Source organism: Piliocolobus tephrosceles, chromosome 6 (assembly GCF_002776525.5).
Source record: "Piliocolobus tephrosceles isolate RC106 chromosome 6, ASM277652v3, whole genome shotgun sequence".
NCBI lineage: Eukaryota > Metazoa > Chordata > Mammalia > Primates > Cercopithecidae > Piliocolobus > Piliocolobus tephrosceles.
Window position 1 is genome coordinate 82,137,172 of NC_045439.1, and position 18,419 is coordinate 82,155,590.

An 18,419-nucleotide genomic window follows, 5' to 3' on the forward strand; every position below is an offset into this window, starting at 1 on the left:
TCCCAAAGTGCTGGGATTACAGGCTTGAGCCACCGCGCCCGGCCCAAATTTTTTTTTTTTTAATAAAAGAGAGTATTGGCTGGGCATGGTGGCTCAAGCCTGTAATCCCAGCACTTTGGGAGGCCGAGGCGGGCGGATCATGAGATCAGGAGATCGAGACCACCCTGGCTAACACGGTGAAACCCCGTCTCTACTAAAAAATACAAAAAACTAGCTGGGCGAGGTGGCGGGCGCCTGTAGTCCCAGCTACTCGGGAGGTTGAGGCAGGAGAATGGTGTAAACCCGGGAGGCGGAGCTTGCAGTGAGCTGAGATCTGGCCACTGCACTCCAGCCTGGGCCACAGAGCGAGACTCCATCTAAAAAAAAAAAAAAGAGTATTTCAAAGTGGAAATAAATAGGTTGAAACTGTTGAGAGGCCTAATTAGATGAGAACTAAAACATCCTTTGGATTTGGTAACAGAGTTACAATTGCATTTTTATTGAAAATGAAAATGCTTAATTGAGAGGGAATATAAACTTCCAGGTAAAGATGGCCAGTTGAACTCATGCATCTAATTTTGCTTGTTCCTGATGCCTCTCTTATACAATCGGGATTTTTTTTTTTTTAATGGAGTCTCGCTCTGTCACTCAGGCTGGAGTGCAGTGGCACCATCTCAGCTCACTGCAGCCTCCGCCTCCTGGGTTCAAGTGATTCTCCTGCCTCAGCCTCCTAAGTAGCTGGGACTACAGGTGCACACCACCACACCCAGCTAATTTTTAGTATTTTTAGTAGAGACAGGATTTCACCATATTGGCCAGGCTGGTCTTAAACTCCTGACCTCAAGTGATCCACCCACCTTGGCCTCCCAAAGTGCTGGGGTTACAGGCATGAGCCACCATACCTGGCCTCTTACACAATAAAGATTTTTTTTTTTTTTAAGATATAAATTCATACATATGAGGAAAACTGGAGAGAAAAGATAGCAACAAAAATTTTGGAAACTGGAAAGGAAACAGATAAAGAGGTAACTGACTTAATAGACTCAAGAAAGCATATACCTAAGCCAGCAGTGGGGAAGGCTGAGAACCAACCCAGTTTATACTACAGCAGTGATTCTGAAGCTTTAGTGTGCATCAGAATCACGTAGAGAACTTGTTAAAACACAAGATGCCAGGGGATGCTAACACTGCTGATCCAGAGACCATATCTGAGAACTGCTGCACTAGAAAATCCTAAGTAGGCTCCAGATTGGTTGTACCAGGTACCTCTGGAAGTGTGGGTGAAGAAGGCGGCTAAAATAAGGAAAGCTAGTTAAACCTATTTAAGAGGCAGTCAGATATAATAGTAAAATTATATAATTAGTATACTCAGAGATAAAAGAAGATCATGTATCCATGAAGCAAGAACAAACTGCTTTAAAGTAGAAATTCAGGGTGGGCACAGTAGCTCATGCCTATAATACTAGCACTTTGGGAGGCTGAGGCAGGAGGAACACTTCAGCCCAGAAGTTCAAGACCAACCTGGGCAACATGGCAAGGCCCTGTCTCTACAAAAACAAGAAACAAAGAAAGAAAAATAGTAGGTCATGGTGGTGCCTACCTGTGGTCCCAGCTACTTAGGAGGCTAAGGTGGGAAGATCACTTTATGCCAAGAAGTTGAGACTGCAGTGAGCCCAGTGTTTGTGCAATTGCACTCCAGCCTGGGTGACAGTGAGATCCTGTCTCAAAGAAATTAAAAAAAGAAATTCAGGGTAAAGAAAAGAGCTTTTGCACAGTAAAAACTTATCGTTGAAATTTCTTTTAAACTCCACAGAAAAGTTAGAAGATAAATTAAGGGCTGGGTGCAGTGGCTCATGCCTGAAATCACAGCACTGTGGGAGGCTGAGGTGGGAAGATCACATGAGCCCAGGAATTCAAGAATCAGCCTGGGCAGTATAGTGAGACCTCATCTTTACTAAAAATTGAAAAAAAAAAAGGCCAAGCATGGTGTCATGCTCCTGTAGTCCCAGCAACTTAGGAGGCTAAGGCAGGAGGATTGCTTAAGCCCAAGAATTCAAGACCAGCCTGGGCAACATAGTGACACCTTGTCTCTAATAAAAATAAAAAATTAGTGAGGTGTGGTGGCACATGCCTGTAGTCCCAGCTACAAACGAGGCTGAGGTGGGAGGATCACTTAAGCCCAGGAGGTCCAGGCCACAGTGAGCCACGATTGTGCCGCTGAACTGCAGCCTGGACAACAGAGCAAGACCCTGTCTCAAAAAAAGAAGATGAATTAAGGTACTATCATGATCATAGAATTGAGCAAAAAGTTGTATAATTGGAGAGAAAGGGCAAAAACAATTTAGAGGCCAGGCGTGGTGGTTCATGCCTGTAATCCTAGCACTTTGGGAGGCCAAGGCGGGCAATCACCTGAGGTTAGGGATTCAAGACCAGCCTGGCTAACATGATGAAACACCATCTCTACTAAAAATACAAAAATTAGCCGGGCGTCACCGGTGGCACATGCCTGGAATCCCAGCTACTCAGGAGGCTGAGGCAGGAGAATTGCTTGAACCCAGAAGGCGGAAGTTGCACTGAGATTGCACCACTGTACTCCAACCTGGGTGACAGAGTGAGACTCTGTCTCAAAAAAAAAGAAGAAAAAAATTAGAATATCAGTCTAAACTCCAAATAACAGGAAGGAGTTTGAGAAAGAGAGAAAGCAAAGTTGATGAAATCTTCAACACTATAGTTTAGGAAGTTTTCCCATAACTGGAGGATACCCATTTCTGTAATTTTTTTTTGTTTTTTTTTGAGACAGAGTTTTACTCTTGTTGCCCAGGCTGGTGTACAATAGCACAATCTCAGCTCACCACAACCTCCACCTCCCCACAACTTCTGCCTCCTAGGTTCAAGCAATTGTCCTGTCTCAGCCTCCCGAGTAGCTGAGATTACAGGCATGTGCCACCACACCCAACTAATTTTGTATTTTTAGTAGAGACAGGGTTTTTCCATATTGGCCAGGCTGGTCTCAAACTCCCGACCTCAGGTGATCCACCTGCCTCAGCCTCCCAAAATCCTGGGATTATAGGTGTGAGCCACCGCGCCTGACCACAAATTTCTAGATTGAAAGAGCAAATTGGGGGAAAAAAGATCCATGCCAGGGTAGACACTGTGAAATTTCTGAACACAGGGAACCATCATTACCTACCTCAGGAAGCTGCAGTGTTAGTTGCCTCTGATTTTTGACAAGCATGGGAAGATGGGGGCTGTTCATACAGGGCCAGCTTCAAGTGTCCAGTCAGATAAAAGCATCCTTGCATGTCCTTCAGGGAACTACCAGGCAGGTCAGATAATGACAGTTCTCTGGGAATGGGGCATGGAAGGAGCTCCAAACTCATTTCATATCCTCCAGTGGCTGCCAACGTGAGGTTTTCACAGTGATTGTGGCCTGTTGGTTTTCGAGGCTACCATAGAGCTGGAGGACAACAAATGGGTACAGCGCAAATGAAAACACCGCAAAGATAACTGTTCTTGTTGAGATTCAGCTATTTTTCTTGAATAAGTGCTATATGTATAAGCTTTTGGCTAACTTCCGAAGTTCTGAAAAAGCTCATTTTGACTATTTTTGTCCATGTTTTCATTCTTTTTGTGAAGATGATTTTCAGAGGTCCTTACCGTTCTTTTTTTTTTTTTTTTTTTTTGGCTATTGTCACCAACATGTAGCTTTTTAAGTTTAGGTTAATTAAATAATTAAGCTTAGGCAACATAGCAAGACCTCATCTCCTAAAAAAAAAAAAAAAGGTAAAAAGATTAGCTGAGCATGGTGGTGTGTGCCTGTAGTCCCAGCTACTCAGGAGGCTGAGGTGGGAGGATTACATGAACACAGGAGGTTGAGGCTACAGTGAGCTATGATCACATCACTACATTCCTGCCTGGGTGGCAGAGCGAGACCCTGACTCCTTAAAAAAAAAAAAAAAGTTTAATTAATTAAATTCCTTAGGTTCACTAACCATTTTTCTTTTTCTTTCTTTCTTATTCTTTTGGTAGAGATGGGGTTTCACCATGTTGCCCAGGCTGGTCTCGAACTCCTGAGCTCAGGTGATCCGCCTGCCTCAACCTCCCAAAGTGTTGGGATTACAGGCGTGAGCCACTGCACCTGGCCCCATTTTTCTTTTTTTTTTTTAAGTCAGTGTCTCACTCTTCTCACCCAAGCTGTAGTGAACTGGTGCCATTATAGCTTACTGCAGCCTCAGACTCCTGGGCTCAAGCAGTCCTCCCACCTCGGTCTCCCAAACAGTTGGGATTACAGGCATAAGCCACTGTGCCCCACCCTTACTAGCCATTTTTCAAATGCTGAAAAGCCACATGTGACTAGTGACTACACCATTGGACAACTCAGATACAGAACATTTCTATCATCTTGAAGTTCTATTGGACAGAGTTGCTTTAAGGAATTATCCTCATTATAAAATGATGACTATACTGAAGCTCAAAAAAATTAACTCATTCAGACTTTCTGAGACTCCAAAGCTTCATGTTGTTTACCACCAACCTTCTCTTGGTGCTTTCCAGCTTTTTCATATTGGGGAATACATAAAAATGCTATTTGTGTAGAGCACACTGGGGTAAATTGATGTGACTAAAAGATCATCAGCCCCTAGTCTCCTGCTGCTCTTGTCTCTACACACCCAGCCCAGGAATTAGGAGGATCCACAGCTCAGCACACTTAACCTGATCATGCAGTTCTGCTGTACATTATAACAGTGATTCTCAAAGTGTGGTTCCAAGACTTGCAGCATCAGCGTTACCTGGGAGCATGTTAGCAATATGCATTCTCAGGTCCCATCCCCATCCCCATCCCCATCCCAGACCTACTGAATCAGAAATTCTGGGAGTAGGGTTAAGCAGTTTGTAGTTTATTTATTTATTTTTATTTATTTATTTATTTTGAGATGGAGTCTCACTCTGTCACCCAGGCTGGAGTGCAGTGGCCAGATCTTAGCTCACTGCAAGCTCTACCTCCCGGGTTTATGCCATTCTCCTGCCTCAGCCTCCCGAGTAGCTGGGACTATAGGCGCCCGCCACCTCGCCCAACCAGTTTTTTGTATTTTTTAGTAGAGACAGGGTTTCACCGAATTAGCCAGGATGGTCTCGATCTCCTGACCTCATGATCCACCCATCTCGGCCTCCCAAAGTGCTGGGATTACAGGCTTGAGCCACCACGCCCGGCGCAGTTTGTAGTTTAACAAGCCCTCCAGGTGATTCTGATACACATAAAAGCTTATTCAATGAGTAGTGCTAGGAAAATTGGTTGTCCATTATGGGACAATACAGACACACAATGAAACAATGTATAATATATATATTAAATGCCTGGAAAATCAATAACAAAAATTGTATCCTAAATACCACCTTTTGTACCCCTCTTCAGAGATACTGCTAAGTGAATCAGTTAATTTTTACATATTTTATATCAAACTAACATACATTTTGTAGGTTTCCTCACTTTAATTTTATGTTCAAATGCCCCTCAACAAGTGAACATCCTTTTCTTCAGCTTTGTTGTAATATTTAGATATTATAGTTATTAATTCACTGTCTAATAGAATTAGTAAATTGAACAAAAGCTTCAGTACCAAGACACAAAGTCTCTCTCTCTATATTTGCTTTGTGGTTCTTTCTAAAGGTCATTGACTCCTTGCAGAATGTGTTACTAGAAATGGATATTCTGACTGAACACATTGGCTCATGCCTGTAATCCCAGCACTTGGGAGGCCAACGCGAGTGGATCACTTGAGGTCAGGAGTTTGAGACCAGCCTGACCAACATGGTGAAACCCTGTCAAACACAAAAATTAGCTTGGCATGGTGGTGCATGCCTGTAGTCCCAGCTACTCAGGAGGCTGAGGCACAAGAATCACTTGAACCTAGAAGGCAGAGGTTGCAGTGAGCAGAGATTGCACCACTGCACTCCAGCCTGGGCAACAGAGTGAGACTTCCTCTCAAAAAAAAAAAAAAAAAAAAAAAAAGGAAAAGAAAAGAAGTTGATATTTCACCAGAAAAATGTACCTATATCTAATATTTTGAATGCAATTTCAGAATACCTTGATTTAATTGTAATGGGACAAAGATTTAGTTAGAAGTTCATGTTTTGTAGGATATTGCGTATTTCTAGTTTGATTGCTTGCTTTTTAAAAAAATTAACTTGTTCCTTTTTTCCTCCTACTTGTAACTCTAAGGTGGATACATTGCAAATAGCCTAGCAATCATGACAGATGCACTTCATATGTTAACTGACCTAAGCGCCATCATACTCACCCTGCTTGCTTTGTGGCTATCATCAAAATCACCAACCAAAAGATTCACCTTTGGATTTCATCGCTTAGGTAGGTAGTTGGCGTTTCTTTTGTTTTATAATGTTTTATAGTAAAACCACAATGAACTATAACCCTGATTAACTGAACTCGTTCCAGTGACATATTGTTTGAACAAAGCAAATGAAAATAGATAAACAAGATTTATTCAAAAACATCTTTTCCAGGGTACATTCAGCCTAGTCAGCTAAACAGTTTACACATATAAAATTATATGATAATCATTAATCTTCAAACGTTGCTCCCTGTGTCCTGAAGATATCATCAGAAAAATGTTTACTTTCAGTTAATTGAACAAAGCAAAACCACATGGGTTTAACCCATTAGTGAGCATTAGCTTCTCCCTTTTACTTCAGGTATTTCAGCCAAAGCTACCATGGCTTAGATTTTAAGCAGAGCTATCACATGTGTAATGTATACTATGTGGCTGAACTTGACTACAGCCATTGTATCAACATAAGTGTGCAAATGCACACATATTTTTATTTGCCTGTTTTGAACAATATTAATGTTTGATTATAGAGTTAAAATCATACATTGTGATCTACACAGCTCTGCTTCTTACTGTATTACTGTTTTTAAATTTTTTGCTTATTTTGAAAATATGTATAAAATAATTACCTGAACTATTATATGAAGTAACATTTACCCAGAGTCAGAACCCAAAGTAGCTTCAGCAAAACTTGCCTCAAAGAACTAGAGTTAACATCTGATAATTTCATTTTGTAGGAACACTGATGCTCCTGGCTAATACATCAATCAATTCCTCATCTTCTTTGTTATTTTTTAGCCTAAAAAAATCTTAGACTGTAGATTTTTTGTTTGTTTCTTTGCCTATGTTTTCTTTGTATTTGTTGTTTGTTTTTGCTTTTAAGACAGAGTCTTGCTCTGTTGCCCAGGCTGGAGTGCAGTAAACTTTTTGTTTCTTTACCTGTGTTTTCTTTGTATTTGTTTTTTGTTTTTGCTTTTAAGACAGAGTCTTACTCTGTTGCCCAGGCTGGGGTGCATTGGTGTGATCTTCTTGCTCTGTTGCCTAGGCTGGAGTGCAGTGGTATGATCTCAGCTCACTACAACCTCCACCTTCCAGGCTCAAGTGATCCTTCCACCTCAGCCTCCCGAGTAGCTGGGACTATAGGTGTGCACCAGCATGCCCAGCTAATTTTTGTGTTTTTTGTAGAGACAGGGTCTCCCTACAAGGAGTCATCCCTTGCCCAGGCTGATGTCAAACTCCTGTGCTCAAGCCATCCTCCTACCTTGGCCTTCCAAAGTGCTGGGATTACAGGTGTGAGCCACCATGACCAGCCCACAGCATCTAGGACTTCTTAGTGACTGGGTCTTCTGGTGCAAAACTTGACACTGTACCTAAATGGTGATATTCCAAGTAGCTATCCAGGTCATTGGGTTGAAAAATTATTTAGCATCCCCAGCCCTCAGTACTCTCAGCTACTGTACAAAAGAGCTAAAGCCCCAGGTGAAGTTTTTCTTTTGTTAAGCTACTGCATAATGCATGTGAATGTGTTCCTGGCCAGCGTGATGGCTCACGTCTGTAATCCCAGCACTTTGGGAGGCCAAGGCAGGTGGATCACCTGAGATCAGGAGTTCAAGACCAGCCTGGCCAACATGGTGAAACCCCATATCTACTAAAAATACAAAAATTAGCTGGGCATGGTGGTGCATGCCTGTAATCCCAGCTACTCAGGAAGCTGAGGCAGGAGAACCGCTTGAGCCTGGGAGGCAGAGGTTGCAGTGAGCCTAGATCATGCCAGTCCACTCCATTCTGGGCAGCAGAGTAAGACTCTGTCTCAAAAAAAAAAAAGAATGTTTTCCTAAAAGAAACCCCACTGCTTCTCAACATATTATATAGTCGTTTGTTTACTGGTTGCCTTGGGATTTTTAAACAGCTTCAAAATTATTTTTAAACATTTTTTTGTGTGTGTGTGATTTAAACACCTGCAGTTAAGATCTAAAATGTAAACATATCATCATGGAATGGGAATTTTTTAACACTGTTTGAGAGAGTACATTTATATAGTCCTGTGGTTCTTAAACTCTTTTAGGTTATAAACCCCTTGGAATTCTGATGAAAGCAGTGAAACACTCCCTCAGAAACATGAATATAGAATATAGAAGATGCTATACATATAAGTTAAGAACCCATAATGATGAAAATTCTGTTAAATACTAAAGAAGTACTTAGTGTTTGTTCTACATAGTTACTTTGCTTCTTCATAAATAAGTACTATGTAAAAATAAGAGACAATAGAACTGACTGGTCCTATTGTGTCTCTGGAATTTTCTATAGAAAGTCAAATCTTTCCCTTTCCTTAAAAGTACTAAGTTCCAAGAAGGTAGACCAGACAGCACCATTTGATTCCTGTCTCTCTGAGAGTCCATTAAAATAAAAACATAGAGGTACCAAAACACCAAAGAGAATTACATGATTGGGTTACCAATAAACAAATTTCCAGAAATTTTTGGAAGTTGTAAAGTAGATAGGAGTGGGTTGAAGGAGAAAACAAGCCAAGAAGCAACGTATAGAACATACTCTGCACTAGGAACTGGACCAGCCTAACAGATCTTAAGGCTTAGGGACAGAGATGAGCAGAAATGAGAATTGGGGCCGAAAACAGGGAAGATTAATTGAATAAATGGGAAGCCATTCCCAGTGATCACTATGCCCTTACTTCCCTTCCTGCTCCTTCTTCTACTCGGGCAGCTTACACTTTCCCCCAGGTAAAACACCAGATATTTCTTCTAGAAAAAAAACTGAACAAAATGTTTGGGGAAAACTGAGAATTAGTGTGGATGTTGATGTTCCAAAATAAGTCTTATTTTTACTAGAATTCAGAGTTCTGCCACCTCATATCCTGATTCTCCATCTACTCACCCTAAGGGAATATAGTTCTCCTCTGCCTTGCCCTACACCCCATATTAATAACCATTTTAGGCTGGACATGGTGGCTTATGCCTGCAATCCCAGCATTGTAGGAGGCTGATGCAGAAGGATCCCTTGAGCCCAGAAGTTCGAGACCAGCCTGGGCAACATAGGAATACCCTGTCTCTACCAAAAAATATTATTTCAATTCATTTCTGGCTTATCCTTCCAGCGTTTCCTTTTTACAAAGGATAGTTTCCCTGTCCTTCTGCCCTAAGTATGAATAGACAACCAAGAATCTTCCAGCATGTGGGAAGAACCAGCAGCATGAACTAAAATGACCAAAACTAAACTAACAGAAAAATTAATCCTAAAGGAAAGAGAGGTAACTTAAAGAACCAGAAGAGGCTGGGCGCAGTGGCTCACACCTGTAATCTTAGCACTTTGGGAGGCCAAGGTGGGCTGATCACTTGAAGCCAGGAGTTTGAGACCAGCCTAGCCAACATGGTGAAACCCTGTTTCTACTAAAAATACAAAACCTAGCTGGGCATGGTGGTGCCCACCTGTAATACCAGCTGCCTAGGAGGCTGAGACACGAGAATCACTTGAACCTGGGAGGTGGAGCTTGCAGTGAGCCAAGATCCAGCCACTGCACTCCAGCCTGGGCAACACAGTGAGACAATGTCTCAAAAGAAAAGAAAAGAAAAGAAAAGAACCAGGAGAAAAGTTTTTAAATTATCTTATTAATATGCTCAGAATAATAAAACAGTAAAATGTTTTAGAAAAATAAATACAAGAATAGCTCTTTGAAATTAAAATTATTCCTGAAATTTATTTTTTATTTATACCAGTTCTTGTTTTTGGGAGTCTCTGTCACCCAGGCTGGAGTGCAGTGCCGCGATCTTGGCTCACTGCAACCTCCGCCTTCCGGGTTCAAGTGATTGTTGTGCCTCAGCCTCCGGAGTAGCTGGGATTACAGGTGTGGACCACCATGCCCGGCTAATTTTTGTGTTTTTAGTAGAGACAGGGCTTCATCATGTTGGCCAGGCTGGTCCTGAACTCCTGACCTTAGGTAATCTGCCTGTCTCGACCTCCCAAAGTGTTGGAATTACAGGCATGAGCCACTGCGCCCAGCCTATTTTTTTTCTTTTCTTTTCTTTTCTTTTTTTTTTTTTTTTTTTGAGACAGAGTCTTGCTCTGTCACCCAGGCTGGAGTGCAGTAGTGGGATCTTTTTTTTGAGAGAGTCCCACTCTGTCACCCAGGCTGGAGTACAATAGTATGGTCTCAGCTCACTGTAACCTCTGCCTTCTGGGTTCAAGCGGTTCTCCCACCTCAGCCTTCGGAGTAGCTGGAATTACAGGTGCATGCCACCATACCTGGCTAATTTTTGTATTTTTAGTAGAGATGGGGTTTCACTATGTGTTGGCCAGGTTGGTCTTGAACTCCTGACCTCGTGATCCATCCACCTTGGCCTCCCAAAGTGCTGGGATTACAAGCGTGAGCCACTGTGCCTGGCCTAGTGGTGGGATCTTGACTCTGCAACCTCCGCCTCCTGGTTTCAAGCAACTTGTGCCTCAGCCTCTCAAGTAGCTGGGACCACAGGCATGTCCCACCATACCAGGCTAATATATATATGTATTTGTTTTAGTGGAGGTGGAGTTTCACCATGTTGGCCAGGCTGATCTCGAACTCCTGGCCTTAAGTGATCCACCCACCTCGGCCTGCCAAAGTGTTGGGATTACAGGCGTGAGCCACTGCACCCAGCCATTCCCGAAATTTAAATTTATTTTATTTTATTTTTTTGAGACAGGGTCTCACTCTGTCACCCAGGCTGTAGTGCAGTGGCACCATCATAGCTTACTGCAACCTCAAACTCCTGTGCTCAAGGGATCCTCCCACCTCAGCTTATCCTAAGTAGTTGGGACTATAGGCACACGCCACTGGGCCCTGCTATCTTATTTTATTTTATTTTATTTACTTATTTATTTTTATTTTTATTTTTTGGTCAAGACAGAGCCTCACTTTTTTGCCCAGGTTGGTTTCGAACTCCTGGGCTCAAGTGTTTCTCCTGCCTTGGCCTTCCAGAGTGCTGAGATAACAGGCATGAGCCACTGTGCCTGGCCAAAATTTTTATTTTTAACAGAAGGCCTAGGCTGGGTGCAGTGTCTCACACTTGTAATCCTAACACTTTGGGAGGCTGAGGTGGGAGGACTGCATGAAGCCAGGACTTCAAGACCAGCCTGGGCAACCAAGTGAGAGCCCATCTCTACAAAAATTTTAAAAATTAGCTAGGTGTGGTGGTATGTTTCTGTAGTCCCAGCTGAAGCAAGAGGATTGCTTGAGCCCAGTAGTTTGAGGCTGCAGTGAGCTGTAGTTGTACCACTGTACTCAGGCCTGAGGGAGAGAGCAAGACTCCACCTCTAAAAAAAAAAAAAAAACACCTCACTCCTATAATCCTAGCACTTTGGAAGGCCAAAGCAGAAGGATCGCTTGAGGCCAGAAGTTCGAGACCAGCCAGGGCAACATGGCGAAACCCCGTCTCTACCAAAAATACAAAAATTAGCTGAGTGTGGTAGCACACGCTGTAGCCCCAGGTACTCGGGAAGCTGAGGTGGGAGGATAATTTGAGCCCAGGAAGTGGAGGTTGCAGTGAGCCGAGATCACATCATTGCACTACAGTCTCGGTGACAGCCAGATCCCATCACAAAAACAAAACAAAACAAAAAAAACACTAGAAAATATAGTCAAGAAAGTCTTCCAGACTACAGAACAAGAAGATGTGATAGGAACAGGAGGAAAAAGTTAAAAACTATAAAAGAACAATCTAGGAAATCGAAAGCCTTATTTATTTGTTTGTTTGTTTGTTTGTTTATTTATTTATTGAGACAGAGTCTCACTCTGTCCCCCAGGCTGGAGTGCAGTGACGCCCTCTTGGCTCACTGCAACCTCCGCCTCCTGGGTTCAGGCGATTCTCCTGCCTCAGCCTCCTGAGTAGCTGGGACTACAGGCACACGCCACCACACCCGGCCAATTTTTGTATTTTTAGTAGAGACAGGGCTTCACATTGTTGGTCAGGATGGTCTGGACCTCCTGACTTCGTGATCCACCTGCCTCGGCCTCCCAAAGTGCTGAGATTATAGGCATGAGCCACTGTCCCCAGCCGAGCCTTACTATTAAGAACCTCAGAAAAATATAACTTAAAAAATAAAAAAGTAACCACTTAATGCATATGGTATTTCTTTTTGAGGTGTTGAACATGTTCTGGAATTAGTGATGATGGCTGCACAACCTTGTACATGTACTGAAAACCACTGAATTGTACATTTTAAAATGGTGAATTTTGTTACATGAATTTTATCTCAATTTTTTTTTTTTTTTTTTTTTGAGACGGAATCTCGCTCTGTCGCCCAGGTTGGAGTGCAGTGGTGCGATCTCCACTCACTGCAAGCTCCGCCGCCTCCCAGGTTCATGCCATTCTCCTGCCTCAGCCTCCCTAGAAGCTGGGACTACAGGCACCCGCCACCGCGCCTGGCTAATTTTTTTGTATTTTTAGTAGAGATGGGGTTTCACCGTGTTCGCCAGGATGGTCTCGATCTCCTGACCTCGTGATCCACCCGCCTCAGCCTCCCAAAGTGCTGGGATTACAGGCATGAGCCACCGCGCCGGGCTCAATTTTTTAAAGTCATATAAAAAAATGAAAGGGAGGGAATTGTTAAAGGTATAGATAGATGGGTATTTCCAGAGCTAAGGAGGTACTCAAGCTTCACACTGAAACTTTTGGGATCTTCTTTTCTCTGTTTTGTATTCTAAAATATTATGAGGGGATATCTAGATATAGACCTTATTTCACTTATTCTGCTCTATGAAGTAATGGTAGCGATTTGGGAGAAAAAACTTAGTTTGCTTCAGGAAGATTCAAAGATACATAGAATTTGATTAATAAAGCTGTAAACCAAAGCAGTTGGTGTCCCTGAGTTCCACAGTACCATTGCTTCAGAGTAATCTTTTGAAGTTCTGTGGGGAGAGATATATTTACATTTGGACACACTTAAGTAGGGTAGCTCATGTGATCTCTAATTCCAGACTTGGAGATTCAGGTCCTGAAGAACTTTACAGAGGAATCCCTACAAGAAACTTGGTTTGTTACCATTGTTGTTGATTTTGTTTTGTTTTGATGACATGGCAGCGTGGGACAGGGATAGGTTTTCTCTCTGTTGACTTATTTTGTAAATATGCAAAACATGTTGCAAAAGTCAAATTTTATTTTATTAATTTATTTATTTGAGAGTGGGTTGCACTCTGTTGCCCAGACTGGAGTGCAGCGGAGTGATCTCAGCCCCCTGCAGCCTTGACCTCCTAGGCTCAAGCAATCCTCCCACCTCAGCCCCTCGAGTAGCTGGGACTGGGACCACAGGCGTGCACCACCATGCCTGGCTAACTTTTGTATTTTTTGTAGAGACGAGGTTTTGCCATGTTTCCCAGGCTGGTTTCAAACTTCTGGGCTCAGGTGATCCACCCACCTTGACTTCCCAAAGTGCTGGAATTACAGGGATAAGCCATCGTGCCTGGCCAAAAATTATGTTTTAAAAGAAAACACAGAGAAGTCTTGCTTTCATTCCCCTCCACTCAATCCCCCCATCCCATTCCATAGGAGTAGACCCTTTTAATTGGTTTCTGGCCTATCCTTCCAGCACTTCCTTTTGAAAACATAGGGAAATACGTATATATGTTCATATCCTGCTTCTTACCACCCTTCTTTATGCAATAGGTAGTATACTGTATACTCAACTCTAGACCTGGAGGCAGTGATTCTATGTAGAGTTCCACCTCCAGGAGATCACTTTATAACAGTACATAGAAGCTTCTGGTTTGAAAATGTCAGAGCTTAAAAAAGGAGAACAACCACTTAACTATTCAGAAAGAAGTAATATTCCCTTGCTCCTTTTGAATAAAAATTGAACACAGGATATTGTCTTGGCATTCTGCACAAGGAAGCAGAAAATTAGATTTTCTGGAGATTTCTTCTACACTGAAGAATGAAATTTGACACTCTATCTGACAATAGTAAATATTAAACCATGGCTTAGCTGTAATTGCCATTTTAGTTGTTATATGGATGTGTTTTCTACTTTAAAAGATCACATTCTCTGTAGGCTTTAGATTGGTTTATATTTATCTATGGATTATTGATTGTAGACTTTTTTTTTTCTTTTTTCTTTTTTTTTTTTTTTTGAGATGGAGTTTTGCTCTTGTCACCCAGGCTGGAGTGCAATGGCGTGATCTCAGCTCACCGCAACCTCTACCTCCTGGGTTCAAGCGATTCTCCTGCCTCAGCCTCCCAAGTAGCTGGGATTACAGGCGTGCACCACCATGCCCAGCTGATTTTTGTATTTTTAATAGAGATGAGGTTTCACCATGTTGGCCAGGCTAGTCTTGAACTCCTGACCTCAGGTGATCCGCCCGCTGCAGCCTCCCAAAGTGCTGGGATTACAGTCATGAGCCACCGCGCCTGGCTGATTATAGACTTTTGATTGGTATTGACAAGGACCCATGAGAGACAACAAAGAGAAGTCGTCGAGAGAACAGACCCTGAGACTAATAGTTTGGCTGAAGCCCTGGCCCCCTAACTTCCTACCAGTTTGACCTTGGGCAAGTTACCTGTCATCTTTGTGCCTCCATTTTCTGTTTGTAAAAGGAAGCTAATAATAGTGCCTACCTCATAATAGAGTTATTACAACTATTAAATGAGTTAATATTTGTAAAGTAATTAGAAAAATGCCTGGCACTGCAAAAGCAGCCTTCATTTATTCTTTGGAAATAATTTTCAATGAATTCAAGGTTTATATGTAGCTTTTAGGCATATATATATAAATGTCACTGTAAACTGTAGGATATCCGATCTTTAAAATTTTTTGGTTAAATTTTATCATAATATGGTAACAAATCACATTTATTGCTTTTAGGTGTTAGTGATAAAACAGTTTGTCAGTTTTAGTCTCTTATGTAATGGAATGGAGAAATACGATGAGCCCAGTGGGAGAGAGAGGTTCTTGTCAGTCTCTACTTTCACCTTTTGTTTCTTTTGAGTTACTAAATGTTTTTGACACTGATTTTTGCCTACGAATAGTTTTGAAGTACCAATGAAAATGGGTTCTCACCCAAGTGAGAATAGTTCTGCTAAAAAGGTAGAAATAAAAGAAATTGAAGGGGCAATTCTATTTGATGGTAAAACAGTGATGATGTTATATGCTATTCACCTTTTAGTTTTCTCCTCTTCCCATTAGTTCTTTGTGTACAGTTTAAACTGAATCTGGAATTTTCTTAATAGAGAATTAGCTTTACATGATCAAGTACTGTCCATTTAGTTACTCTGGAGGCTATGACTCCCCCTCTCAGCTCCTCCAAATGGTCTGGAGTGAAGAAGGAATCATTTTTGTTTCTTCTGTAACCCAAAGATTAGCTATTTTTTCTTATTTTTAAATTTTTATGTATTTATTTTTATTTTATTTTATTTTATTTTAATTTTTTGGAGACTGAGTTTTGCTCTTGTTGCCCAGGCTGGAGTGCAATGGCACGATCTCGGCTCCTGGGTTCAAGCAATTCTCCTGCCTCAGCCTCCCAAGTAGCTGGGATTATAGGCATGCACCACCACGCCCGGCTAATTTTGTCTTTTTAGTAGAGATGAGATTTCTCCATGTTGGTCAGGCTGGTCTTGAACTCCTGACCTCAGGTAATCTGCCCACCTCGGCCTCCCACCTCCCAAAGTGCTGAGATTACAGGCATGAGCCACCATGCACAGCCTGGTTTTTTTTTTGTTTGTTTGTTTGTTTTGAGTTCACAACCTGTTTGTTTGTTTTTTTGTTGATGGAGTCTTGCTCTGTCACCCAGGCTGGAGTGCAGTGGCTTGATCTTGGCTCACTGCAACCTGTGCCTCCCAGATTGAAGCGATTCTCCTGCCTCAGCCTCTCCAGTAGCTGGGACTACAGGCGCTCACCACCACGCCCACCTAGTTTTTGTATCTTTAGTAGAGACAGGGTTTCACCATATTGGCCATGCTGGTCTCAAACTCCTGACCTTGTGATCAGCCCGCCTCAGCCTCCCAAAGTGCTGGGATTATAGACGTGAGCCACCGTGTCTGGTGAGTCCGTGACATTCTAAAAGGATTAGCTTTTATTGAATAAAATACAAAATGAGGAAATGAAAATTAATTTCAGGTCTTCTTTTGTCCTGTTGATCTAGGGTAAATAGTTTTACTGTGCCTTTGCTTCTCCTTGTGTAATAAAGAGTTTTTAATATTCACTTCTAATATTGTGGTTAATGTCAAATTACAGCTGATACATGTATCTAATTTGGATTATCTAGTAGTATTCAATAAAAGTATATTATACATGTGAAGGTGTATAGAAACTGATAGTAGACAAACAGGCAGATGTATTTCTGAAATTTTTGTGTAAATTATCTTTAGATGAATGGAGTCTTTTTTTTTTTTTTTTTGAGACAGGGGCTTGTTCTGTTTTCCAGGCTGGAATGCAAATGCAGTGGCACCGTCATAGCTCACTCTGCACCCTTGAACTCCTGAGCTCTAGAAATCTTACCCTCATAGCCTCCAGAGTAGCTAGGACTGCATGCACATACCACCATACCCAGCTAATTTTGATTTTTTGTACAGACATGGTCTTGCTTTGTTGCCCAGGCTGGTCCTGAACTCCTAGCTTCAAGCTGTCCTTCCACCTCAGTCCCCCAAAGTGCTGGGATTACAACCATAAGCCACTGCACCAGGCCTGATGAATGGAACCTTTTAAAGTCACTAATAGTCCAGGCATTGTGGCTCATATCTCTAATCCCAGCACTTTGGGAGGCCAAGACAGGAGGATCACTTGAGCCCAGGAGTTGGAGACCAGCCTGGACAACGTAGTGAGACCCCAAAAGAAAAATTAGCAGATGTGGTGGCACATGCCTGTGGTCCCAGCTACTTGAGAGGCTGAGATAGGAAGATTGCTTGGGCCCAGGAGGTTGAAGCTGCAGTGAGCCATGTTTGGGCCACTGCACTCTAGCCTGGGTGACAGAGCAAGACCCTGTCTCAAACAAACAAAAAAAATAGGCTGGGCGTGGTGGCTCATGCTCGTAATCCTAGCACTTTGGGAGGCCGAGGTGAGCGAATCACCTGAGCTTGGAGTTCGAGACCAGCCTAACCAACATAGAGAAACCCCATCTCAACTAAAAATACATGTGGCACATGCTTGTAATCCCAGCTACTCAGGAGACTGAGGCGGGAGAATCGCTTGAACCTGGAAGGTGGAGATTGCGGTGAGCTGAGATTGTGCTATTGCACTGCAGCCTGGGCAACAAGAGCGAAACTCCATCTCAAAAAAAAAAAAAAGTAAAAAGTCACTAATGTAAAAATATGTAATGAAGAATTGTTTTTAGAATGAAATCACCTGTTTGATTTATTTATGAGTTTGCATTTTTTTAAAAAAAAGGATTTGTGTCTGTGAATGACAGATATTAGTAGTATCATCCTCTAAGTTTATTTCATGTTCTCATAACAATTTATATGTGGTTAACAGCATTTATCACATCTTTTATAGCTTTTTTTTTTATTTTTGAGACAGAGTCTCGCTCTGTTGCCCAGGCTGGAGTGTGGTGGCACGATCTTGGCTCACAGCAAGCTCCACTTCCCGGGTTCACGCCATTCTCTTGCCTCAGCCTCCCAAGCAGCTGGGACTACAGGCACCCGCCATCACGCCCAGCTAGTTTTTATTTTTTTGTATTTTTAGTAGAGACAGGATTTCGCTGTGTTAGCCAGGATGGTCTCAATCTTCTGACCTCGTGATCCGCCCGCCTCGGCCTCCCAAAATGCTGGGATTACAGGCGTGAGCCACCGCACCTGGCCTTTGTAGCTATTTTTGTGAAAATCTGTCTCCTAGACGATGAGTAAATCGGGACAGGAACAGGTAATATTAAACTCTCTGTGTCTGGCACTAATTGTTGGATAGGCGTGGTGGCTCGCTTCTATAATTACAGCGTTTTGGGAGGCCATAGTAGGAAGTTTTCTTGAGCCCTTGAGTTTGAGACCAGCCTGGGCAATAAAGCAAGACCCCTATCTTTACAAAAACTTTTTAAAAAATTAGCCAGCCATGGTGGCATGCACCTGTAGTCTCAGCTACTCAGGAGGCTGAGACAGGAGGATCACTTGAGCCCAGGAGGTC

General features: G+C 42.4%; 1 protein-coding gene across 1 annotated transcript in view; it reads left to right on the plus strand.

The window, feature by feature from the left end:
• The window catches only part of SLC30A4 (solute carrier family 30 member 4), a 63,048-nt gene that overhangs the window by 27,136 nt on the left and 17,493 nt on the right, over window positions 1–18,419 (plus strand). The window contains exon 4 of the mRNA XM_026449662.2: window positions 6,200–6,346. Coding sequence (XP_026305447.2) covers window positions 6,200–6,346 — 147 coding nt within the window. The remainder of the gene's footprint in view (window positions 1–6,199; window positions 6,347–18,419) is intronic.